This window comes from Mauremys mutica, chromosome 5, assembly GCF_020497125.1.
Source record: "Mauremys mutica isolate MM-2020 ecotype Southern chromosome 5, ASM2049712v1, whole genome shotgun sequence".
In the NCBI taxonomy this organism is placed as follows: domain Eukaryota; kingdom Metazoa; phylum Chordata; order Testudines; family Geoemydidae; genus Mauremys; species Mauremys mutica.
Window position 1 is genome coordinate 108,989,861 of NC_059076.1, and position 25,440 is coordinate 109,015,300.

Consider the following 25,440-nt stretch of genomic DNA (forward strand, 5'->3'; position numbering starts at 1 on the left):
TAACCTCCCCCCCCCCACTGTTCAAAGAAAGAGCTAACTAGGGTTCATTAGGAGTCTCATTGTTATGTTAATTGCCCAATCAGAGCTGAAATCAGTTGTGGTAGGACTGTGTTTCTGCCCAGCCTGCTAACAGCTAAAAATCACTGAGAGCTGAAATCACTTGAGATGGGGCAGTGTTTCTTCCCAGCCTGCAAAGAGCTGAAAATTACTGATGTGCAGAGGTCACAGCAGAGAGGCAGGTGACAGCAGAAAGGGACTGACAGCTGGTGAACGAGTGGCTGGTGTGGTGGAGAGGCACGATGAGTGGGCGGCTGGTGGAGAGGCGCGGCAAGAGCGGAGAGCAGGGCGGTGATGGAGAGGCATGGCAAGAGCGGAGAGCAGGGCGGTGATGGAGAGGCACGCTGAGCAGGGCGGCTGGTGGAGAGGCATGGCAAGAGCAGTGAGCAGGCGGCTGGCACGAGTGGCCTTTGAGCAGCCAGCAGGGTGGCTGGCAGAGAGGGGCGGTGGGTGAGTGCCCGAGCAGCAGAGCGAGTAAGGTGCCTCTTTACTCCACCCACGGGGGGAGGTGAACTCTGCAGATGCACCTCTGAACTTCTGGTCTGCACTGATCCAGGACAGCAACTGTGAGTGGGGTGCAAAGAAGGGTCAGGCATGTGAAAGGGACTTTTTGGTTGCTGGACTTAAGAACCTGAAGGGAAAAGGACACTGCCCAGCCTACTTGGGGGTGGGTCTTTTACTCATGGTTTATGTTTATGAATCCTGTTTGTGGTGTTTGCCCAAATTAACTCCAAGTTACTTCCCTCCTTTTATTTAAAGTTTCTTTTCTACATTCAGACTCTGTGCTTGCAAGTGGAGAAGTATTGCCTCTCAGAGGAGCCATGGGGTGGTGTGTAATGTTCCCAGGTTACTGGGTGGGGGCTCGAGCCATTTCTGTGTTGTATCAATGGAAAGGAACCCCTAGATTTTGAACCCGGCCCTGGTTCCTGCTGGCTCTACCTGGCAGAAGGGTTACACCTTTAAGAGCCAGACTACCCTGTATTGGGACTATCACAAGCCTTCCCTAAACAATAGTAGTGGCAGAACAATCCATAGCATCTCTCCTGAAGACAGGGCAAGAACAACTCACTTAACAAAGTGGTTCTAATGAAAATAGAATTAAGGAACATTGTGTATATGGCACCTGGAGAGACAAGGTGGCGGAGGTAATATCTTTTATTGAACCAACGTCTGTTGGTGAGAGAAACAAGCTTTCAAGCACCCCAGAACTCTTATTCAGGTCTGGGAAAGGAACTTGCAGCATCACAGCAAAATGCAAGATGGAACAGATTGTCTCTCTGACCAACAGATTTTGGTCCAATAAAAGATATAACCAAACACACCTTGTCTCTCTAATATCCTGGGACCTACACAGCTACAACTACACTGCATGTATGGCACCTAGTTAGTAAGGGAATGGACACTTTACAAATCATAGCGAGCAATGTGGGCCAGCGGACAGGCAATTTTCTGGGAGTCAGGGATTTGGGTTCTAGGGTGACCAGATGTCCCGATTTTATAGGGGCAGTCCTGATTTTTGGGTCTTTTTCTTATATAGGTTCCTATTACCCCCCTACCCCCATCCCGATTTTTCAGACTTGCTGTCTAGTCACCCTACTGGGTTCTGTTTGTGGCTCTGCCACTGACCTACTGAGTAACTTTAGGCAAGAGATCCTCTTTCTGTGCTTCTCCCTCTGTAGAATGGGGTTATGGTATTTTCCTTCCTTCTCAGAGTTCTTTTGAGGTCTGCAGATGAAAAGGGTGAAGGGCTAGATATTAGTGCTATAGTGAGGAAGGATGGCATTGTGGACTGCAAATCGGATCTGTATTGAGTTCCCAGCTTTGCCACAGGCCTCTTATAATCCTTTCCTCACTCTCAAGTCCCTGCACAAACCTGCCCTACCATGCAGCTCAGACCTTGTCTCCTATTGTATTACCCAATGGTTCGTTAATGCACCCTCTGTTTTCTTTTCCCATTCCTATCTCTGTGCACTTTCCGACACTGTCTTTCCTAGTGCACCGATTTTCCCTGTTATCATCTTGCTCCTAATCCTCCCATAAATTCACTTCTTCCCTTATGCCCACCAGATAGGAGCTTGCGATAATTATGACATGAAAAAAAATAACCCCCTAAATTATTCCCATCTCTGAGTATCCCGATGTGCCCTGCCTTCTGTTCGTCTGTCATGTAGACTGTAAGGGCTTTGGGGCAGGGTCTGCCTTCAGATCTGTTCATTGCGCAGCACTAAGAACTTTGTCAGAACTAAACATGTTACAAAGAAGAAGAATTGAGGAAATGATGAAAGAATGTCACGGGTTTTCCAATCCCCTAAAATGCTGTTTCCACCACATGGTGATGGGGGTAGGGAGAGAGAGACAGTGTCTTTAAATTATTTAAACTAACATCGTTCCCTCCCCAGCCCTCCCCACTTCTGCACAAAGGCGCTAACATGCTGTGTGTAAATGTACATGTGAGGCCTGGAATCCCCCTTCTGTCCCAGGTCACTGGGAGCAGCAGCCCAGGGATGCTTTGCACCCCTTCTTGCACAGGAAATGAACATTTGGCCCTAGTCATGTGTATGACAACTATACCCCCCTCCCCCACAAGGTCACCCAGCTGCCTCCTCTCCTCTCTAGTGTTCAAGGAGAAACCAAGGGGAGGGGGAGGGGAAAGTGAAACAGAGTCCTTTGAGCCCTGGCTATTTGGGGGATTATTTTTAAACTCTCCCTCGCAATGGAGCATTTGATAAATTATTCATTGGATAGAAAAGGCTGCAGCTGAAGTGCTGATGTCAGGAGGAAGGAGTCTAGTGCAGCAGCCCTGGTACTGCTACTGCTGCTTCTGCTTCTGCTGCAGAGAGACACTCAGCCTGAGCATAAGGGTGCAGCATGCTGCCTGGCTCCTACTCCTGTTCCAGCCTCCTGTGCAGTAGCAGCAGCAGCAGCAGTGCTCGGGCCAAGGGTGCAGGGCCAAAAGGGGACCACGAGGAAGAGGAGCAGGGAACGGTATGGCTCTCCTACGAAGCAGCGGCTGCAGCGGCGGTTCTCTCTGTCTCTTGGTTCTGGCAGTGGCATGCCTACTGCAGCGTGCCCAGGTGAAAAAGCCAGTCCGATGCCCTGCCACATGCAGCTGCACCAAAGAATCCATCATTTGTGTGGGATCCGCTGGTGTGCCGCGAATCATCCCCAGTGACATCAGCTCCTTGTAAGTTAAACCTTCCTACACCAGAGTTTTCCTGGGCAGCGGCTGGGTGTCCCTTACCCCATTCCTTCTTTGTGGTTTGGGATTCTTTTCTTTAAGTTGGGGTTTTAGTTTCCCTGCTGGATGCTGGCTTCTTGATCGATGCTAAGATCCCAGTAATGTGCAGTTTTGTTAGTGTATGGCAGTGTCTGTGCTTTCCATTGCTGAAATATTGCACTGCCATGCAGCTGCAAATGAGTTGGATTTCCATATCTGAAAGACCTTTTCAAACGAGAAATCTTGACCGCACCATTTCTACAGCAGCTATGTTAGGGAAGGAAAATGCATGTATGTATATATGTACTTACCATGTGTAAATCTTACGGACCTGAGGGGATGGCAAGTGGCCATATTAAAGTGCTGTAGAATTAAAGAAAGATTTACTCCCTGGTAATTATCTAATATGGCATATTACCTTGGGAAAAAGACTACACAGACTTCAGGAACTTGAGAGTTAGTTAGATGCATTTGTAATGTGAGTAGAACTGGAAATGATGGTGTTTTTAACTTGCACCACTTTTAAATCTCATGTGCTTTTACTGTTAATCCTGTTTAACACACATACTAATTTTCTTTTCTCTCTCCCTCTCTCTTTTGTTCTTTCTTCTCTATAAAAATCCAAAAATACAAGTGGGCGGACAAAACAATCCCCCCCACCCAGTGGAGAGAGGTTGCCAAGAGGCTAAAAGTGCATGGTAGTAAAGATTAATGTGAGGATACGTTGAAAAGGGAACTTTACAAGCTTAGTGGGGAGAAACAGGGACAGGAGCAGAATTAAACACCCTTTAAACATGAATATTGACCCCTCTTGCTGGGATATTATAAAAAGGGGCCAGGCCATCCAATGGGGTGGATATTGTGATGCTGCTAGTGGAGGTGATGATCATGAGCCTTATTTAATTGTTGGATTTTCCTGGATTTTTTTCCCTCTCAGGAGCCTGGTAAATGGAACCTTTTCTGAAATCAAGGACAGAATGTTTGCCCATCTGCCTTGCCTGCAGCTGCTGTAAGTACTGCACTTCCTCAACAAAACACAGCTCTAACTGAAAACTTTTGCCAAGATCCCCCTAGAATAGATATAGGCACCACGGTATCTTCAGAAAGAAGATAATGGATAAGTTAATCGCTGGGGTAACTCCATTGACTTCAGTGGTGTAACAATACGCCAGGGATGAATTTGCTTCATTGACAATATGGCATAAAACCATTTAGGAAATTATTGCTAATTTACTAAACAAAGACAATAGGTTTCTCTGCTGTTTTAAATTCTTTTTAAGGCCCATACTAAACAAATTTAGGATAGAATTCTCCTCTTGGAGTCACATGATTGATCTAACTCCAACATCATGTTCATTCTATGCTAATGAATCTGACATTAACTGTGCAGGGCGGGGTGGGGGTGGTATTGATATCAGTGGTAATTTGCTCTTCTAGGGAGAGTGGACTGTCAGAGTCCAGATCATTCAAGTACATTTGAGAGGAGAATTTGGTGCTACCTATCAGAGTTCAAAGTCTCTTAAGCAAATTGTGTCGGGTTGAATGTGTCTGAGTGGAAAGTGTGGGGCTTTGAGGTCACAGGTTCCAGTACCACCAAACCGATCTAGGAAGTGATGACTATTCTGCAGGAAGGACAGTGCAGTGGTTAGGGTGTTAAACTGGGACATGGGATCCCTGTGTTCAATTCTCTGCTTTGCTGCAGACTTCCTGGGTGACCTTGGACAAGCTGCTTAGTCTCCCTGGCCCAGGTATTTAGGTATTGCTGTATTTAGTGATGCAATTCCCTACTGATTTAGGAGCCTAAATCTCATTTTCAAAGGGGATTTAGGCACTTAGGAGCCTAAATCCCCTTGACAGTGCCTTAATGCCACATCAGTAAACATGTGGATAGTAGCACTTCCCTGTGTTAGAGGGCGTTGGGAGAATAAACACATTAAAAGATTGCGAGGCACTACAGAAATGAGGGCGTGTAAGTACCATAGACAGATCATTTAAAACCGGGGTCTGCTGAGACAGAATAGCCCCCAGTGGCGTCTTGTGGGAGGGGCAAATGGGGCTAAGCCCCACCAGTTCAATCCTCTCACCTTTATTTCTTTGCATAAACAAAAACAAACAAATACAATTGTGCCACATGCCTTTGTTTCCCCCCGCCCTCTTTCCAGCAGCACAGTGGAGAAAACACTGGGGAGCGAAGGGAAGACAGGACGAGGACAGGCCTTCATCCCCTTTAGTGCAGCACCACAGAGTGCAGCTAGGAAAGGGAGGGGCTGGCAGAGCCTAGCACCTTCAATACAGCAGCCCCCTGGCCTTTGTGTTTAGTGGGAAAATGCACTGTGTTAGAAAAACGTATTAACTAACCAGCTGCCACATTTGAAAACACTTGTGTGTGTGGTAAGGGAAAAAACATGTTTAACATGGTGCTAGTTAACTTGTTTGCTAATACAAAGCTTTTTCTCACTATAGACAAGCCCATAGACTGCACTCAGAGGAAGGAAAGTCTGGAGGCCTCCAGCTCTAAAACCTGAGGTCTTCCCTTCATTGAAAGTATAGAGCAGGGCTGAGATCAGAGCACACTCACAGGGCACTTTCTTGGTCCTCTTTGAGACTATAGAAGATTTGCCCAAGAGAGCTGGAGTGCGAGTATAACCCACACGCCTCCTGGGTGTGGTGTTCTGTCACATCTAGTGGCACTCAGACCACTTAGAGAGAGATTAATGAGACTGCTCTACAGCTTTCGCTAAGGGCCATGTGGCTTTTAGCTCATGCACTAAAGGCTCATGCATTTAACTCCAGCATTGCCAGATTTGATCCCGCCCGCTGACGACTGGGTCTGTCGGCATTACAAGTGGGGGCTCATCCGGGATTTCAACTGGGAAGTCTCTGAAGCTCGGGACACGCTTCCTCAGCGAGGGGAAGTATGTAACCCACACACCTCCTGGGTGTGGTGTTCTGTCACATCTAGTGGCACTCAGACCACTTAGAGAGATTAATGAGTCTGCTCTACAGCCTTAGCTAAAGGTCATGTGGCTTTTAGCTCATGCGGTAGAGGCTCATGCATTGAGGGCCCAGGTTTGAGCCTTCCCGCCAACAACCGAGATCCGTCGCTGTTACACAAGCTCAGACCCAGTGCCGAGATCCATCCCCCACCCTTCAGAAGCAGTGTGAGGAGTCCAAAGAGGGGAAGGCCAAGGCAAAGGGAGTGAAGACCTGGCCTGCCAGTGATTTGAAGGAGTTGGCAGGTAGAGGCCTGTATCTTGAGGGGAGGGCAACGTGGAAGGGGCTGCCTGTTTATTTTTTTCAGAAGTTGGGGTACAGTGGTGAGATTACCAGCAGAGGATATTGCAAAGTGGGGGTATCAGATTGTTCAGTGGGGGAGGAGGAAGAGCCCCAGCATGGTTAGTTTGTTCATGTTATTGGGGAGATCAGAATTGGGGAGGAGTGTCTAAGTGCCATACCAACCACTTACCTTACCCCATTCAAATTTTGCTGACTAATGTATTTTATAATTTTGCCTTTCAAACACAGGAATGTGAATGATTCAAGATATGAAGGAAGTAGCTTAAGGTGTGAACTGAAATAACCATAGCTCTTTGCAATCTTTGGTACTGGTTCTTATGTGTTAGTAACCCTGGTAAAATAGCAATATAGGGATTTATTTTAATTGCCATCTCAATCTTTCTCAGATTGCTTTGGGTTAATTTAAAGAGTATTTGTCTAGAATTAGCAGACTGACCTAGGTTTGCAGAGCAAGTTTGCATTTCATATTCATTAGCTTTCCAAATTAATTTTAGTAAAATGCCTAAAACTATGCAAAAAGAGGATTACTAAGTGGTTATAATAAGAGATAAATGCAGACATGTTCACTTGTAGCTGCTGGGAGTTCCAGGAGCCCTTGTGAGATTTTAGAAGTAGTCTTTCCTTTGAGTGGGGTTTCCTTTTCATAGACTAACGGGATGAAGAAAGAGCACATTTTTGATCAGATACTTGCATATACAAGCATTACAGGGCAGCTTTTCCACCCCATGCTGAGCAGAGCTGTGGCTGGCTGTAGTTCCCTGATCCCCGGCCTCACAGCCATGGCACAAGTTAGAGTACCTCCTGCCCAGCGCTATCTAACTTACATTACTGACCTAAGGTTCCGTGGGTGGGGCAGAGCTGCCTCTGCTGGCAGAGAATATAGGGGGAGTTCTCTGCTGACTATCTCTGGCCACTTTACAGAGAATATAGGGGGAGTTCTCTGCTGACTAACTCTGGCCACTTTAAGGCCACTTTGCACCACTGATGTAGCACAAGGTGGCTGTAGTGCACCAGAAAATCTAGCCCTCTGTGCCTTTCAACTAAGGTGGATGATACATGTCATGGAGTATACTTTCTAAAGCATGGAAGACATTAATTAGGGGTCAGATTATGCCACTGATTTTTTTTAAAGCAGCACTCCATAATATTTTCCACATGCTGTATTGATGGGATAATATGGGCCTGAGTCAGTAAGATTAGGCTGATGCTAGTCAATAAACGTGACTGGCATAATCCTCTGTGTCAGGTTTTCGTCGGCTTTCCTAATGGCTGCTCTCCATTTTCAGCTTGCTGAACTCTAACTCATTTACTATCATACGAGATGATGCCTTTGCTGGTCTCTTCCATCTAGAGTACCTGTAAGTTCTGTATTTTATGTATTTGCCAGTCTTTTATAAACCAAGATGTTTTGCTGAGTTGCCAAAACTCCTGCCTTGGAGAAACAGTTTTCCCTGTGATTACGAGGGCCAAAAAAAGTGGAGGGATTTATGTTCCATTTTCTGTTCAAATGTCTCCTACAGCTGCCTACCATTTTTTAGATGTTGCAGAGTATTTTTAAAATATGCCATACATGCTGGAGTGACTCTGTATAGACACAATTCACTGAAATGGGGCTGGTGATCTAGAACTGGTGCTAGATATGCAGGCCAATGTAATAGAGGAGTTTGAAATGTCAATCAGTAGATAATGGCTTGCTGCCGAGTCCTAGCAGGTAGGTGCAGAGTATCAGAGTCACTCTCTTTTGTAGCCGTGATCCCCTTCTTCATTCTCCCCTTCCACTCTCTCTCTGCAGTATCTTTGCCACCCCAGTATTTCATTTATACTCCATCCTCTTCTTCTTAGCTCAGTTTGCTCCTTCCCCTTATTCTGCTTCATTTTCCTCTTTCTTACCACCCTTTCTTTCTCTTTTTTTAAAAGAATACTAATCGTATTATCTGGTTATCCTCACTTCACAGTCAAAGGGATTTTCAAAGACTCACCTGCTTTCGTATCTCAAATCAGGAGTTAGGTTTTTAGAGTCTGAACACATTCTGGGTACGAGATACATCCCTCCAATAACTTTTCAGTGGTGAAAGAAACTTCCCCTTTTATAGATTCTCACCATTATATTGCTGCCTGGAGGAGTGTCATGAACGCTAACCTCTGCTAATGCCTTTATACGTCTATAGGCAGTTACTGCTAAACGTGCTGCATTAAGAACTAATATTATAGTATGGAGGAGCAGCCAGCAAGAGAAGTAACAGATCTGGAAATAGTGGAATATGGCAAACAGCATATGCTGTAATCCATGATTCTACAGCACCTGGATTTTTCAGTGACAGCAGTAATCAGTTTTACAGTTTTACAAAATGTAAAAAGCGTGTGGAAGGCAAAAAAAACCCCATAAAACCAACCAAACAAAAAAAACCACTTTCAAATCTGGGTCTGTTGTGGGCTGGCTTCAGCTTCCAACTAGTGCTCATGAGGAGCCCAAGATAGATCATGTTACAATAGCCTACGTTTGTAGAGATGGATGCAAGGGGCAGGCCCACATTTGAAGGAAAAGTATGGAGTCTCTTAGTCATTTGATCAAATGTAGCGTTCTATCAAGAAACAGAGACAAATCTAACAAGACCCCAAGACTGCAACCCACTTTAACCAATGCCAGACAGATGCTCCTAGATAAGGTTATGATCAACATCTCTGCCAATTCTTCAAAATGTTTCCTCCTGCCAAGAGACCTCACCTCCACCTTCTGTAAATTGAACCTAAGCAGCGATATTTCCTCCACATGAATGCTAAGCAGCATTAATACTCCAGTATTCCGTTTCTCCCAGGCATCGGTAACCAGACCCAGCCTAGGGAATAAAGAAACCTCCCTGACAAATGAGAGTTTCTTTGTGTACAAAATCAGAGATCAAGGAGGAGGGCAGGCTAGGGAGTATGCACAACAGGTAATGTTGCCAAAAATAACTACATCATTTCTACACTATTACTAACAACAAATATATAAATACTGCCAAGACTACTGGGCTATGTTAAGTGTCTGAATATATAAGCCTAGGAGCTCTGAAAAAGGACTGGGCTAATAGACTGTCAGTCATTAGAGAGTGACACTGATAGGTGCATTCTCACTGAAGAGTCCCTTCAGGAGAAGATTCAGCGAGGCAAGAATCTATATTTACTGGGCATGCAGTCACTGAGTCCCAGTCCAGACTTCCCCATCTTGAAACATTGAGTTTGATGGAGGTATGGCTATTTATACCAGTTGAGGAGGCAACAGATCTTGGTAAGGCAGAAGAAACCTTCTGTCTCCTCAAAGGATGAGAAAATAGCTCCAGCTGCCTTGGATATGGTGTATGGGGACAATATGGCCTTTGGAAGTGCACATGGAATTCATGGCTAAAGGCAACCTTCTGAAGGAGTAGACTGACTCCTTTCTAATGTCCTTATCTGTGCTCTTGATATGAAGAGAGGTCCCTGTCACTTCATGAAGATGAACAGTTACTACAGAGCTGGGCACCAATATATGACCTAGACAGATAGTGAAGAGCCAAACACATTGTAACTGTTCACAGCAGCTGACTGCTCTCTAACCCCCAAACAAAATTATTTCTCCAACACCTTAGTTACTCGAAACGTAGGGAGTCATTCTGCAATTTCCATGGCCAGTCCTGGTGGTGAACCCACAAGGTGTAGCCCCCAAGGAGACCATAAAGATTTCAGTTCAGATGCTGAAATGTAGGTAGGTTCATTTTATTGTCCTCACCTTTGTTCCACCACTTTTCTATTGTGTCTCTCTGCTGCTATCGTCTCTCTTTGTTTTGTTCTTAACTTACTTGGTCCGAAGGAGCTTACAGTCTATCTTCACACCACCACACATATCAAACGACATTGCTAAGCGCTGTGGAACCCAAACCAGCTCCCCCTCTCAGGTCTGCCAGTAGAACTCCTCAGGGGATGATTAACTGGTTGGGAAGTGGGGACTAGGGTTATGCACACTGTCCATGCTTTTCCTTCTTCTCTTTCCAATTCTTTCCCTTACATTCTCTCTCTCTCTCTCTCGTTCGGACTGTCGCCTTTTTCTTCTCTTGTGCTTTGGCCATAAGAGAAAGGAAAAGGGAATGTAAGTAGCTCTACTGATATTTCTTCAGTGTCATATGAGAGCCTATGTAGATACGTACTAAGTTAGGAGGTGATAGGTTAAAACATACATACTAATACTGTTAATTAAGGTATTTAAAATATATATTTATTGTTTTTCTGTATAGATTTATTGAAGGAAACAAAATAGAAACCATTTCAAGAAATGCGTTCCGTGGCCTTCGCGATCTGACTCACCTGTAAGTCCTTTAACACTTAGTAGAAGTTGTTTAAACATTGCCAGATGTTCCAAAACTCAGGCCTCAAGCACTTCTGTAATTGTTCTTACTGTTAATGGTGGAGGCTCTTGCTCCTTTAAAGAAAACTAGTTTTTGTGCTGCGTAGGACATTTCCATCTTAATCTCTGCACATTGGCTAATTCAGACTTTTACAACGTGGCTTCCAGTAAGTTTTAAAATATTCACTGTTCTGATGATACTTCAGGGTTTTCACCTGAGTTACACACACTCACAACCTGAACATGCAACCTTTACTTGTGCAAGCAGTTCTTATTACTAATATCTTGGCTACTGCATATTAAATTATAGTTAAAATTCCATTTACTTTTCAGCATTTTATTCCTTGTTTGTGTATTTCATTCCTCTTGGGCAATAAAAACCCATTGACCAATTTCCCTTTTGTTTCTAGTCATCTTCACTTTCTGTTCTCACACATTAGCAAAGATTCACAAGGAAGGTGGAAGCACAGTGTTTAATTCATTCATGATCCCATTAGTCATGGTCAGTACTAGGACTAGACAACATCAAATCATTAGCATTATTTAAGTGACGTTAGACTTGATAGGAGTCAAGATAATAAGATCTAACTTTCTTTTCTAGTTCTTTGGCTAATAACAACATTAAAGCTCTGCCAAGGGATATCTTCAGTGATTTAGATTCTCTGATTGAATTGTAAGTAATGAAAATCTTTTTATTGGTTGCCTGTCATTGTGACTCTATTAATCTGTGCTTTAAGTTCCATTTTTCTGGTGTAGCTGAAATCCATGCTAAAAATAAATGCTTATTGTGTTGTATTAGCATTCTCATTTTAATATTGTTTGCTCAGTAGGATTAAATTAGACTTCACTTGTTGTTTATCACAATAGTTCACATGACCAGCATTATTACTTATTTTCTGATGTTTCATGAAAATTCTTGAATTGAGGGGACACCATCAACTTTAAAATCACAGTTTGTGTGAACATTTTTTTAATCTACTGTTGCTACAAGTAACCCCTAAAATTACTGTTACTGAAAGAGATTAGATTAAAAAAAATATTTTCCCTCTATTTTTTCATTTTCTATTTGACAGCACTTTGCTCAGGCTGTGCCAATATTTTTCTTGTGGCTAGTCAGTTTCCTCTATTGTTTGCCAGAGTCTGTCACACAGCAACAAGGGAGAGCAAAATATTTTTTTAAAGTAGGAAAATGTGATTGTAAAGCCACAAACATTGTCAAGAGGCTCAGACAGGAATTGTACCTGGAACTACAGATACCTTTCTTTTTGGAATTGACTCAACTTCACATTGATGGTGACCCTTTTAAGAATTTAAACACACTGTGAACATTTCAGATGTTTGTGAAATTAGTCTCTGTATGCTCTGTTTCAATGTAACATAGAAACGTCACTGATATGGCTGTTACTGTCAGCTGCCTGTGTACTGGACTGGTATAGTGAAGCAAAGGAATCTATGAATTTCAGTGAAACTCTGAGACAATGGAAAAGCAGCGGAGTGGGTGGCAGCCTTCTTGTGAGGATTTTTAGTGAATTATAGTTCCAATCCTGCTAATGCTTATGAACGTGAAACACCTGGATAGATATGTTCCATGCATAAAGTTACACATGTGCATGTTTCCAGGATTGGGGCCTGTATTTCTTCTAAACTACGTTTCAGTGAAGTGCAAAGAACAATAGAGTTAGGATAATAGATGGAAAATATTTTCCATCTTCTGTCAGAATCAATTTAAAGCAATTCAGCTATTTTTTAAATTAAGTATGTCAAGGTGCTAACAATTCTGCAGTTTTCATATCACTACCCACCATTTCAAATATGTTTATTTCTGTGTGTTTTTTTAGAGATTTAAGGGGAAATAAATTTGAGTGTGACTGCAAAGCCAAGTGGTTGTTTTTGTGGTTAAAGATGACAAATTCCACTGTTTCTGATGTCCTGTGTATTGGTCCAGCAGAATACCAGGATAAGAAGTTAAATGATGTCACAAGTTTTGATTATGAATGCACCACTACAGGTATTCAGAATATATATTTCTAAGCACACTACAAATTATTAAAGATTAGAAATTTAGATTAACCCCATATTACTATGTCAGCATGATTTGGGGGGAGGGAGAAGAGGGTTCTATATACAGCACTTCAGAATAACAGAACAAGCCTAACTATTGAGAAGATGACATTTAAAAGTCAAAGGAAGTAGATGAGATTTTATTTGGATTAAGTGATAAAAGGGACAAGAGCTATGATTTTCAAATTCCATAATGTTTCATCATGACTCTGTGACTCAACTTTCAGTCACAGACCTTTTGCTGTTATCTGGAATAAGGCCGTATATCTATGTCAGAAGAACTTCCTGACATCAATCTACGTGCTAAATGATACTGTTGTATCTGATGTCTTCATTCACTAGGCCGCAGTTTAGTAGCACTGTAACAAGTATGTGTCAGCAATGTTTCCAGCAATTAATTATGCAGACCCATAATAATGGAGAAAAATATTGGATAATACTAGTGCTGCATGGCTTAGGAACCTGGTATTTGTTTTATGTTAGATAGTAAAAAGCATTCTCTAGGATGTGGAGACAAACTTGCATGAAGTTCTGATCGTCTGAAGATGATTACAGACCAAACATAACAATCAGTTATCTGTGTTTGAATACAATCGTACTATATTAAGAATATTAGCCACTAATGTTCAGTTGTTCATGTATATGATGAGAGCAAATTGTACCTAAAAGAAGTTGGTCCAATAAAAGATATTACCTTACCTGCCTTATATCTCTCACCTGAAGGTATGGCAGTCATATTAATGGTATTTGAGTTCTCATCTCTGCAAAAGCAGCCTGTCAAGAATGAGATAGAGCTCTTAAAATCTTGTGTAAGAGACAACATAAAAGTTGATTGCCAGTGTTGTAAAGATAAACTCCAAGCCCAGGTATGAAATATAGCCCAAGCACCATATATAAAAAGTAAAAGAATAAACTCTAAGTTAAAGCCCCAATGTGTGTGTCAGGTGAAGCAGCAGAGGTGAAGGATGATAATTCCTTGTGTAGACAAATTGATGTCAAAAACAGAAGACAGAAATTGCTGGGAACCGTACCAGAAATCTCCATTACTGTGTCTGCTGATCCACAATGATGCAAAACCACAAAGTTTAATTTACCTCAATCTGCATTCATTAAAAGGTTACTGTTGCACGAGCACTGGCTTAGTGCTGTGTAAACTTTGACAGCCAGATCCTCAGAGCTGCCCTGATTTACAGCAGCTAAGGATTTGATTTAGATCTACTCTCTCTGTAAATGTATATGTGTAACTGTGCAGTTGTCGTAGGCAAAATTCAATCCTGCTGTTACTTCACTGTCCTGATTTAAATGAATTTACACTCGGGATAAATCTGACCCCATATGCTCTAGGGATTATGTAAGAAACTAAGGTTTTATGTAGTGTAATGACTGGCTGCTTGAATACTTGTGCAACTGCAGTCAGAGAAGCATTGAGGCAGGGTAGTATAGGATATTTTCAAACCCCACAGCCAGTCAGTTGCTAGCTGATCTGAACAAAGAAAACCGTGTCACCTCACCAACACTGACGTAGTTAGCAACATGCCTTCCAGTTTTTTTTAATAACAGCATGAGAGCAAATTGTAGAAAAGCTGGAGCTGTGACTTAGGGCCTCCTTAAAAGGTGTTTGGAGGGGAACAGTCTTTATGAGGCCATGGCACACCTGGTGGCTGAGCTTTGTGACTTTGTTCTCACCCACAACCATTTCAGATTTGGGGACAACTTATAGCTTCAGGTCAGTGGCACTGTTATGGGTACCCGCATGGCCCCACAGTATGCCAACATTTTTATGGCTGTCTTAGAACAACGCTTCCTCAGCTCAGTTATTGGGAGTGGACCACATCCACCCTGACTGAATTGGCCCTGTCAACACTGGTTCTCCCCTTGTGAGGTAACTCCCTTCTCTTCATGTGCCAATATATTTATGTCTGTATCTGTAATTTTCACTCCATGCATCTGAAGAAGTGGGGTTTTTTACCCACAAAAGCTTATGCCCAAATAAATCTGTTAGTCTTTAAGGTGCCACCGACTCCTTGTAGTCTTTATGAAGAAACAGTTTCTGGAATAGAGAAAAAATTCTTCAGGGAGTGCACCATCGCTGAGGCAGCATAGTGCCCCAAGTGTGGAATTAAAAACTACCCACTGCTGAGCTCTAATCCCTGCTCTGCCCTTGACTCTGTCTGTGGAATCAGGCAAATCACAGCCTGTCTGCTCTTACTTTCCCTAGGTGTAAAGTGGGAATCGGGGCTTGTCTATAGTGGAAAGTTATTCCAAAATAAGGCATAGTGGGAATTTAAAAAGGCAGCATTTATTATGGAATAGCTCCCTGTATGGACACTCTTATTCTCTGGAATAAAAGTGCCTTTTTCTAGTTTCTTAATCCATTTCCAAAGTGTGTTAAGCAAGAGCAGGAAAAGGCATTCATCTGCCAGAATAAGTGTGTCCACACAGGGAGCTGTTGCAGAATAGCTTGTTCAATCTTAGCTTTTCTGTTCAATTTCCTCTTATATGGTCTGTGAAGATTAACATTGACTCGCAAATTAATTAGTACAGTGATTTGAAACTGTAAAGCAATATATATTGTAAGTGCTAAATGTATTATTCTCCTACTCACTGAAGGACAGATGGTTATTCTGCTTTTTTTCCTATCCCTCAGTATAAGTCACTTTCACATAGTTGTTCACATTAATCTTCAATATCATCTTTCCCTCCCTTATCATGCATGGTTTACCAGACCTTTCAACGTGTTGTATTCTTCAGTGATCCACATCAAGTATTACATGGATAATATGGGTAATTTTCAAAATACCTTTGATTTCAATAGGAATTTGGTTAGTAAGATTTAATCTCAGTGGCTTCATTGACATACCAGACCTGATGAACTGAAGAACAGTAATGAATCAAAGGGATGCTATAAAATTGAAAAACACTTTTTAACACGCTCGATTATTAAAACTGAAAGAATTTTAACAATCTAACGTTACCTTTAACCATTTTATCACTGTTTAGTTTTTGCATGTCTCACAGTTTGGACAAAGAACATAGATTAATCTATTTCACTTTTGTTTCTAGTCCATTATACTATCATGTTCTCCTACAATGGCACAGGGCTAAAGGGGCTTGCTTGCAAACACGGCAAAGCAATGTTTATTTATTTTTAAAAACTCTTTCCGGGTTTCATTAAACCTTATTTTTATAAGGCTGCTTCTCATTGACTCTAAGGCCCTTTTACATTGCTCTGGCAGCACAGTAGGGCCTTAAAGTGGGTGCACATCTGGCAACGTAAAGAGACCTTAAAGTGGGCCTGTTTACTTGGGAATAATCTGGAAAACTAATCCAAATTAACTAAAGGTGCTAAATTAAAGTGGATTAATTAAACTATATTATACTCCTGTGTGGACGTTCTCATTCAGAATTAAACTTTATTCAGTTTAGCATAATGTAATTAATTTAAAAGAAACCAAATTATGGTCACTTTAATTCTGAATGAGGTTGTCCGCACAGAGGTTTAAGTTGTTTTAAATAATCCATTTTAAATTCACATCTTTAGTTCATTTGGATTAATTTTCCTGAGGGGTGAGATCTATAATGCAATCTACTGTATTGCACTCTAACTCCCCAATGTAGACCCTGCTGGCACCCTCTAAAATGTACCTGGTTCACGTTAATGTATGTATCTTTCTTGAGCAGGTCAGCAGCGTCTTAGAGAGCAACGTTAGAGCGCTTTGCAAATCACACCCTTCAAATGCACTTTGCCTTAGATGAGACCTGAGTGTCCCTATCTAAATAAGCCCTTATGTCCACTTATGGCCTCTCTACTGCTAGAGTGGTATAAAGGGGCCTTAGTGAAAATGCAAATCAGGCCCATTAAAATCTAAGTCTGAGGACAGATGACAGCATCTATTTACTGCGTAACTCCATGCCAATATATTTTATAAAAATGTTGTGTAAATTTGTAGTTGCTTTCACGAGTTACTGTGAACTATTTATCTGTTGATTCAGTGAGAGTTTGATCAGTAATATTTCCATTGTTACTGATCCAGTGATATAATAAACCCAGTGTCGGTGTGAGCTTTGTTGATATAGTATCACTTCTGAACAAGCTGTGGACCATATGATGCCAATGGGCAGGTTTGTTTTAATTCACTAACTTTATACACTTGCCCTAAGACTGTTTCAAAACTGTTGTGATGTCCTGACAGATTTATTTAGTTTTTAATACCCCGCTCTTTTTGTATCATGTTGTGATAAAGTTGCCTCACTTGGCGCTCCCTCCAGCCTTGTGCTGCATGCTGTGTGCCTGCAAGGCTAATTTATTACAGACAATGTCCCATACTTATAAAACATAATAAATCAAGTCCCCAACAGTCCATCAAAACGCATCCCCAGTGCCTATCACCACACTCAGGCTCTTTGCAGCTTCAGCATCTCTCACTGGGCTCACCTCATAAGTGTTGCTCCTGCATCTCTCACTATGCCTCATTGTAGCCTTCAGCCCTGTCTGGCCCTCCAGCTGCAGCTCTCCAGCTCAGAGAGCCAGGCATCTTCCTGCCTAAGTTGAATAAATAACAGGTTGCAGACTACGGGCTCGATTCCAACTTCAGATTCAGCCTTCAGCCCCCACTGGCCATGGCTCTCTGGCCCCTGCACTGACTTCCTGGCAATTCCTCCCTCTCTCCAGGGAGGGTCTATATAGCTTTCTGCTTTCTTAGAGACCTCCTCCAGTCTCCAGATCTTTGGCAACTCTCACCTGCCAATCCCCTAACTCCCAGGCAGTTCTCACCTGCATGGTCCAGGTGCCTTCTCTTAACCCCAGTTGGGAAGCAGCTGATGAGACACAGGTACACTGGCCTCTTCCTTCTTAAAGGGCCAGTGCCATGCTGTGACACACACACTTTTAATATATGTTTATCAGTAACAGCTAGAGTCACTGTTCCATCCTTAACTCCATTTTATGCTTTCATTTATTTTTACTCTCCATATATTTTACTACCAATATTCTCCAGTCCTTTAATTTTTCCAACAGAATTGACGATAACAACACCCTTGCTTTCTAAATGTAATTGCTTTCACACCAGCATCATTGATATTATCAGCACAAATACATCCAGTTTTGGAAATAGGATCTGCTATTTCAGTGACGCAGGAGAACTTGCCACAAAAACTTATGCTTTGCTTTTGGTAGTCACCAGAAAAATGGTGGCTGTTCTCTATTTTAGCTGTGGAGTGGTAGATTTTCTGTTTGTTTAATTGTAGCTATCTAGTCCTACCTCCTGCAGCATGATTCCACAAAGGTGGGCCTTTCAAGTATGCATAGATGTAAAATCCAACTTTTGGAAGCAATTAATAATTACTTTGGAGGGGAAATAAGGACATGCCTTTAACCACCACTGAAGTGCACAGAACTGAGCAAGAGTTTTTAAAGGGTCAGAGTAAGGACATGATTAAAATGTTGCTAAAATTCATGGGTCATCATGCCCTTCCTGAATATGAAAAGTTAGCATGCACAGCATGGCCTAGGGAGTCTAGTATGTAAGGGTGTCTCTGGGTCTGAGATGAATCTTCATCTTAACGAAAGACTCATCTTCTCCCACAAATATTTTTCCCCTCCTTGTTGACATGGTTTGTCACCCAAACTAGACCTGAACTCTGTTAATGATGCTCTTTATTGACCAACCGATGTCACCCTAAGTCTCGTTCCCTCATAATAGTCCCCTGCTCTGACCTGCCAAGTTACTGTTGCAACAGAACAAGTATGAGATTCAGACCTGAGTCTCCTGCTGTGCAACATATAAAATGAGCTCTAGGCTCAAGTGAATTTTAGAATAAAATTGACATACAGGCTGGGATTTTCAAAAGAGACTTAGGGAAGCATGTGGAAGTTGGACTCCCAACTCTCTTAGATGCTTTGGAAGCCTCAGCCGCCACCCTAGGTTTTCCACTAGATTATAACATTAAGGTAGGTCAAATTTTAAACCTAAAATACTTGACAGTGTCCCTTTAAATGATACTTTTATTCAGTTTTTTTTTTAATTAAAAGTTCCCTTAGGTATACTTGGTCCTGCTTCGGCACAAAGGGCTGGACTAGATGACCTTTCGAGACCCCTTCTTGCCAGACATTTCTGTTATTGCAGGTATGGGGTAGCTGGGATAGGGTTATCCCAAGGAATTCACCTTGTCTGCTTTAACTGGAAATGTGCAGAAATGTCTATGTTGAATAAATAACAGGTTTCAGATACACATGTGCAATAACGAGATGTTTTAAGATGCAGTGCATAGCAATAAGTGACCAAAAGTTACTGTTGAACTTGGAGACTTGGTTTTTTTGGGTGAAATCCTGACTTTGTTGAAATAAATGGCAAAATTCCTGTGACTTCAATGGTGCCGGGATTTCACACTTTACATTCTACTCATAGACATACAGTACAATTTCTAGCTTTCTTTCTAGGCAAGTCAGTGGTCTGATTTCACAGATATCACGCAAGATCGAATGCAGACTTTGCAGCTAACACCAATGACGTCTTGATCTTCTTGTGAATTGAATTTTGGAAGGAAAATGTAAACTGCACAGAGCAGCAAACTATTCTCCCTATTGCTGCATGCCTAATTGTCACTCCGTGACACTCTCCATGTTAGGGCTGTTACAAGCTTAATCCTAAATTCAGAGTTCTTATTCCTAAAATAGTTTCCAATAGTACTGATTAGAAAACAGGAACCATGTGTCAACTGTTTTGTGTTTACAACATGGGATTTATTGTAATTTTTTTAAACGTCTTTCTAGATTTTGTTGTTCATCAGATTTTGCCATACCAGTCAGTTTCAGTGGATACATTCAACTCTAAGAATGATGTGTACGTAGCCATTGCACAGCCTAGCATGGAGAACTGCATGGTACTGGAATGGGATCACATTGAAATGAATTTCAGAAGTTATGACAACATCACAGGTACACATATGAATATATCTGATTTAGACATGAAGTGGTGGTATCCTCAGTGTGTAATGGGAGAAGGGAAGAGTTGGAATATGCAATTCACTGAAACATCATGGAGTGGCCACTTGCTGCTATATCCTCTTATCATTCCACCATTGTTGAACCCCCACATTGAAGTCAATGGACCAAGGCCATAATGTGGACTAGATTGCTTAGAGAGCCATATCGTTCTAGTTGGATACAGCTCTTACCATAACAGAGTACACAAGCTTGGCATTTGTCTCTCTGATATTTAGCCTTGAGCAAAGGACAGGGTAGACAGGGTGGGTTCTGCTCCTGTAAATTGTTCTTCACGCATGGGCCCTTATATCTCTGCAAGCCCTTCTAAAGTTAGCAGGGCCTTCACACAGGGGTTGCCCTTGTGGAACAGCTTGCAAGATCGGGGCCTTGTGTACAGGAACATGGGAACTGCCATGTTCAATAAGACCTGAGGTCCATCTAGTCTAGTATCCTGTCTTGGACAGTGGCCAGCACTAAATGCTTCAGATGATGGTATAAGAGCCCTGCAGTAGGCAGATTATGTAGGCACAATATTAGCATAATATTTGAAGTACCTATCCATTCTAATAGAATTAATTTTATCCAAAAAGTGTGAAATCCCAAACTGATCTCTTGATGCACTATCTAGCTTTTCCACATACAGTTCATCTAGAAGATTAATATTAGGGTTCAGTTAGCATCATGTGCTCAAGAAAGTTCATCTTGCCTTCATGCTGACCTTCAAATGTACAAACTACTACATGGCAAAATAAATGCAGTGCACCAGACTCTGTTCTGTTATACCCGTGCAACACCACTGAAATCAATGGGACTGCATAGGTGTAAGGAAGAGCAGTATTTTGACAAATCTGAATTAATTTTCTTTATGTTTACTCCTGGGGGAATTTCGCGCCACTGTCTGTGTGCATAATTCATGGGCTGTGCACATTTAAATTTTTTTTTTTGCAGAAAATAGCTTCTGCCAGAAAGTTGCTGCAGAGGGCACTGTGGCACTAGAACAGAGCAGCCACTCCTGACCAGCTAGAGAAGAGAAAGAGCCTATAGTGCAGGGGTGGGCAAACTTTTTTGGCCTGAGGGCCACATCTGGCTATGGAAATTGTATGGTGGGCCATGAATGCTCACAAAATTGAGAGTGGGGGTGAGGGCTCTGGCTGGGGGTATGGGCTCTGGGGTGGGGCCAGAAACAAGGACTTCAGGGTGCGAGTTGGGGGAGCTCCGGGCTGGGGGTTGGGATTCGGGGGGTGGGCTCTGGCTGGAGGTGCGAGCTCTGGGGTGGGGCCAGGGATGAAGGGTTTGGGGTGCAGGAGGGGGGCTGCGAGCTGGGGGTGGAGCAGAGGGGTTCAGAGTATGGGAGGAGGCTCCGGCCTGAGGCAGGGGGTTGTGGTGTGGGAGGGGGTACAGGCCCTGGGCTGGGGGTGCAGGTTTCAGAGTGGGGCCAGAAATGAGGGGTTCAGAGTGTGGGAGGGGGCTCCGGACTGGGGCTGAAAGGTTGGGCTCCAGGCTGGGGCTGGAGTGTGTTGGGAGGTGAGGGCTCCGGCTGGGGGTGCAGGCTCTGGGGCGGGGCTGGGGCTGAGGGGTTTGGGTTTCAGGCAGGTGCTTTGGGTTGGGACAGAGGGGTTCGGATGGTGGGAGGGGGATCAGGGCTGGGGAAAGGGGCTGAGGTGTGGGAGGAGGTCAGGGGTGCAGGCTCCAGGCAGCACTTACCTCAAGCAGCTCCTAGAAGCAGTGGCATGTCCCCTCTCTGGCTCCTACGCGGAGGCGTGGCACTGACCAGGTGGCTCTGCACATTGCCCCGTCCACAGGCACCACCCCTGCAGCTCCCATTGGCTGAAGTTCCTGGCCAATGGGAAATGCAGAGCTGAAGCTTGGGGCAGGGGCAGCATGCAGAACCCCCTGGCTGCCCCTATGTGTAGGAGCTGGAGGGGGGACGTGCCACTGCTTCCGGGAGCCACGCAGCGCCACGGCACATGCGGAGCGGGGCAAGCCCCCGACCCCACTTCCCAGCTGGAGTGCTGGAGTGGGGAAAGCCCTTGACTCTGCTTCCTGGCAGGAGCTCGAGGGCTAGATTAAAAGGTCTGATGGGCTGGACAAGGCCCATGGGCCGTAGTTTGCTCACCCCTGCTGTAGTGCCTTCTTCACAGGACCTGATGGGCCAGGTCAGGAGATAGGGGATATGGGGAGACAGACAGTGTGGGCCTGCTGGGGAGTCAGACAGGGGCTCATTAGGGCTAGTGGGGGAGGACAGACTGGGGCAGGGGCTGAATGGGATCCAGGTGCAGGGGGAAGGGGGAGGGAATGCAGGGCCACATAGGGACAGCGAGGTGCCTGAGTGGGGGCACAGAGACACATGAGGACGGGGCAGATGTGCCTGACTGAGTGGGAGAGACTAGGGGTCAGCCAGGGTCTGCATGCTGGAAGCTCACTAACAATTCCTCCCCGCCCCCCAAAACCTGTTCCATATTTTTCCCACCCATACCCAACAACCTTCCAAGTTCACACCCAGGCTCCTTCCCAGCAATTACTTCCCTCTCCCTCAGCTCCTCCGTTAACCCTGATTCCCCCTGCACTGCTTCTGAGGGGTGCAGGAAATATGGTTCTGTATTGTAGTTTAAATGAATTATTACTCAGATTTCTGTATTAATATGCCTAGTAAGGAATCTATTTGTCAAAAAACATTTTCTGAATCTTTTTTGTTTTCTGTGTTGTTACAGACATACTTACTGACAGGTATTTGAAACAAATTACTAAAATAATTGAAACAGATATGATTCTATTGTGTTATTTTGACAAATAAAATATGCAGAATTTTGCAGAATATTAAAATATTATGCACGGAATTTTTAATTTTTCAGCGCATAATTTTTTCAATTTTTTGTGCAGAATTCCTCCCGGAGTATATGTTGCTGTTGCACAAGTAAAATATTTCCTTTCAGAGAGGATGAGGGGGAATTCTCTTCAAAGTTATCTTATAGCTTTATACAATATGTACAGAAAGATATTGAGGTTGAATATAAATGATTATGTTTTGCTGACTTTACAGTTTTGGGGGAATAACGGATTTCACAAGAAAAAAATGGATTAGGAGTAGCGGCATAAGGAAACAGGGTACGAAGGGCACGTGTTAACCTATCACAAAGCAGTGTTCCTACCTACCTCAATTTCACAATGTTAAAATAGAGCTTCAGAATAGACATGCGCACACTCCAAATGTGCACATTTCAAAGACTTCATGTCATTGAACCAACTGGCTTCATTGTGCTGAACTGACAGGCCTTGAAACAACAGCACTGTTTCAGGAATGCAGATTTGGTGCAGTACAGGTGAATAGTAACCCAAGAAGAATGGAAAGCTGATTTAAGAATTTAGGGTTGCCCCATTTGGCCTGAACAACTAGTCAGAATTCAGGGCCTTGCCAGGGTGATGCCATTTGGATGAGAAATCAGTGATATGTGTCAGATGTGTTCTTGGTGTGCTTTTGTTTATTCACAAAAAATGTACACAGAGGAGACAGAGGAAACCCCAAACAACAGCAGGCAGTTTTCTTGCTCAGAAATCCCCAAGTCTGCCACTTCAGCGAATTCTGTGCCCAAAAAACTATCTTTATGCTTCCTCTCAGGGTCACTGTCACAATTCCTTCTACTAGCTTTCCCCCTCCAATACACATAGCCAGCAACCAATATCTTAGCTCCTGAAGCCAAGGGTTTCATTGCTTGAAAACCCTGCTGTTCCTTAATATCTGAAGTGGTCTTTCCTCACTTGTTGTTGGATCAAAAAATGTGATATGCCTCATGCAGTATGAATGAAAGCACTGTGTCATGCTGCCATGTAGAACATGAAAAGAAACTGGCAGCAGTGAAGACAACAAAATGAGGGATAAAGAAAGAGGGAACTTAGTAAATCTCTCTCTTTGTTTGGGTGGTTGAATTGTACTGTATTAGTAATTTTTGTTTTTTGTTTGAGCAACAGGTCAGTCCATTGTGGGATGCAAAGCAATCCTGATCGATGACCAGGTCTTTGTGGTGGTGGCACAGCTCTTCGGTGGCTCACACATCTACAAGTATGATGAAAGCTGGACAAAGTTTGTCAAATTCCAGGACATAGAAGTGTCTCGCATTTCCAAGCCAAATGATATAGAGCTGTTTCAGATAGACAGCGAAAAGTTTTTTGTCATAGCAGATAGCTCTAAAGCTGGTCTGTCAACCGTTTATAAATGGAATAACAAAGGATTCTACTCTTACCAGTCCCTGCATGAGTGGTTCAGGGACACAGATGCCGAGTTTGTTGATATAGATGGAAAATCTCATTTAATCCTGTCAAGCCGCTCACAAGTTCCCATTATACTTCAGTGGAACAAAAATTCAAAAAAGTTTGTCCCACACAGTGAAATCCCCAACATGGAGGATGTCTTGGCTGTGAAGAGCTTCAGGATGCAAAACAGCCTCTACATTACGCTCACAAGGTTTATTGGTGACTCCAGAGTCATGAAGTGGAATAGCAAGCAGTTTGTGGAGATACAGGCTCTCCCGTCTCGAGGGGCAATGACACTGCAGCCTTTCTCCTTTAAGAATAATCACTACCTAGCTCTAGGAAGTGACTACACCTTCTCCCAGATATACCAGTGGGATAACGAGAAGAACCTCTTTAGAATATTTAAAGAAATCTACGTGCAGGCACCTCGCTCTTTCACAGCTGTGTCAACTGATCGAAGAGATTTTTTCTTTGCTTCCAGTTTTAAAGGAAACACGCAGATATTTGAACATATAATTGTTGACTTGAGTTTATGAAGGCTGTTGGAGTGAATCTCATGTCCAATGAGACATTTTCACTTATCAGAAACAACAAAAAAAAGACAGATTATTCATCTCCAAAAATAGGGCACACGTGGAACTAGTAAGAAGTTTTCTGAACTTTTAGAATTTGCATATTAACCAGGGATTGCAATGACTTGGTTAACTGCATGACATGTCCATTATACCATTTTTAAAGACATTTTAAAACCTTTAATTATTCAGAGGAGTGTGCAATGCAATAGGATTTATTCTGATATCTAAGACAGCTATGTGAATTTTACCTAAGAAATTGAATTAGATTGGACACCTCATAGAAACAAGAGAGGAGAAAAACCAATGTCAAACATGGAAACTTTTCTTTCCTCTAAACCTAACATTTCAGAAATGATACTTAAGAGTAAAGTCAACTGCACATATTTGTTGATGATTTGTATAAATTGACATACCTTCAAAAACATTTTTTGGTCATCTTGGTTCCTTGCGATTGATGGGCAGCATCTCTTTGTTCTTTATAATAAAACAAAGGTCATTGTTTTAATTCATATTGATAGTAGATGAGAGGGAAAGTTAAAAATTCTTTGACATCTTCCTGTTGATTTCAGAGAGAAAGCATGGATAAAAAAAATCACTGTGGATGACAGGATGGCAATGAAATAAAGGGCCTTTTGCTTCT

The 25,440-nt window shown here is 42.9% G+C and overlaps 1 protein-coding gene and 1 long non-coding RNA gene across 2 annotated transcripts; one reads left to right on the forward strand and one right to left on the reverse strand.

Annotated features, from left to right (window-relative positions):
• Positions 1 to 3,044: 3,044 nt before the first annotated feature.
• On the forward strand, positions 3,045 to 25,082 carry LGI2 (leucine rich repeat LGI family member 2). The gene is made up of 8 exons (XM_045019342.1): positions 3,045 to 3,241; positions 4,212 to 4,283; positions 7,858 to 7,929; positions 10,822 to 10,893; positions 11,533 to 11,604; positions 12,770 to 12,939; positions 19,765 to 19,929; positions 23,944 to 25,082. The coding sequence occupies exons 1-8, from the start codon at positions 3,045 to 3,047 to the stop codon at positions 24,759 to 24,761; spliced, it is 1,638 nt and encodes a 545-aa protein (XP_044875277.1). The 3' UTR covers positions 24,762 to 25,082.
• Positions 10,590 to 17,535, reverse strand: LOC123371588. Its single transcript, XR_006579853.1, has 3 exons — positions 17,428 to 17,535; positions 13,710 to 13,766; positions 10,590 to 10,646 (listed from the first exon to the last, which is right to left on the reverse strand). It is a non-coding gene; the product is annotated as an uncharacterized LOC123371588 (long non-coding RNA).
• Positions 25,083 to 25,440: the final 358 nt, after the last annotated feature.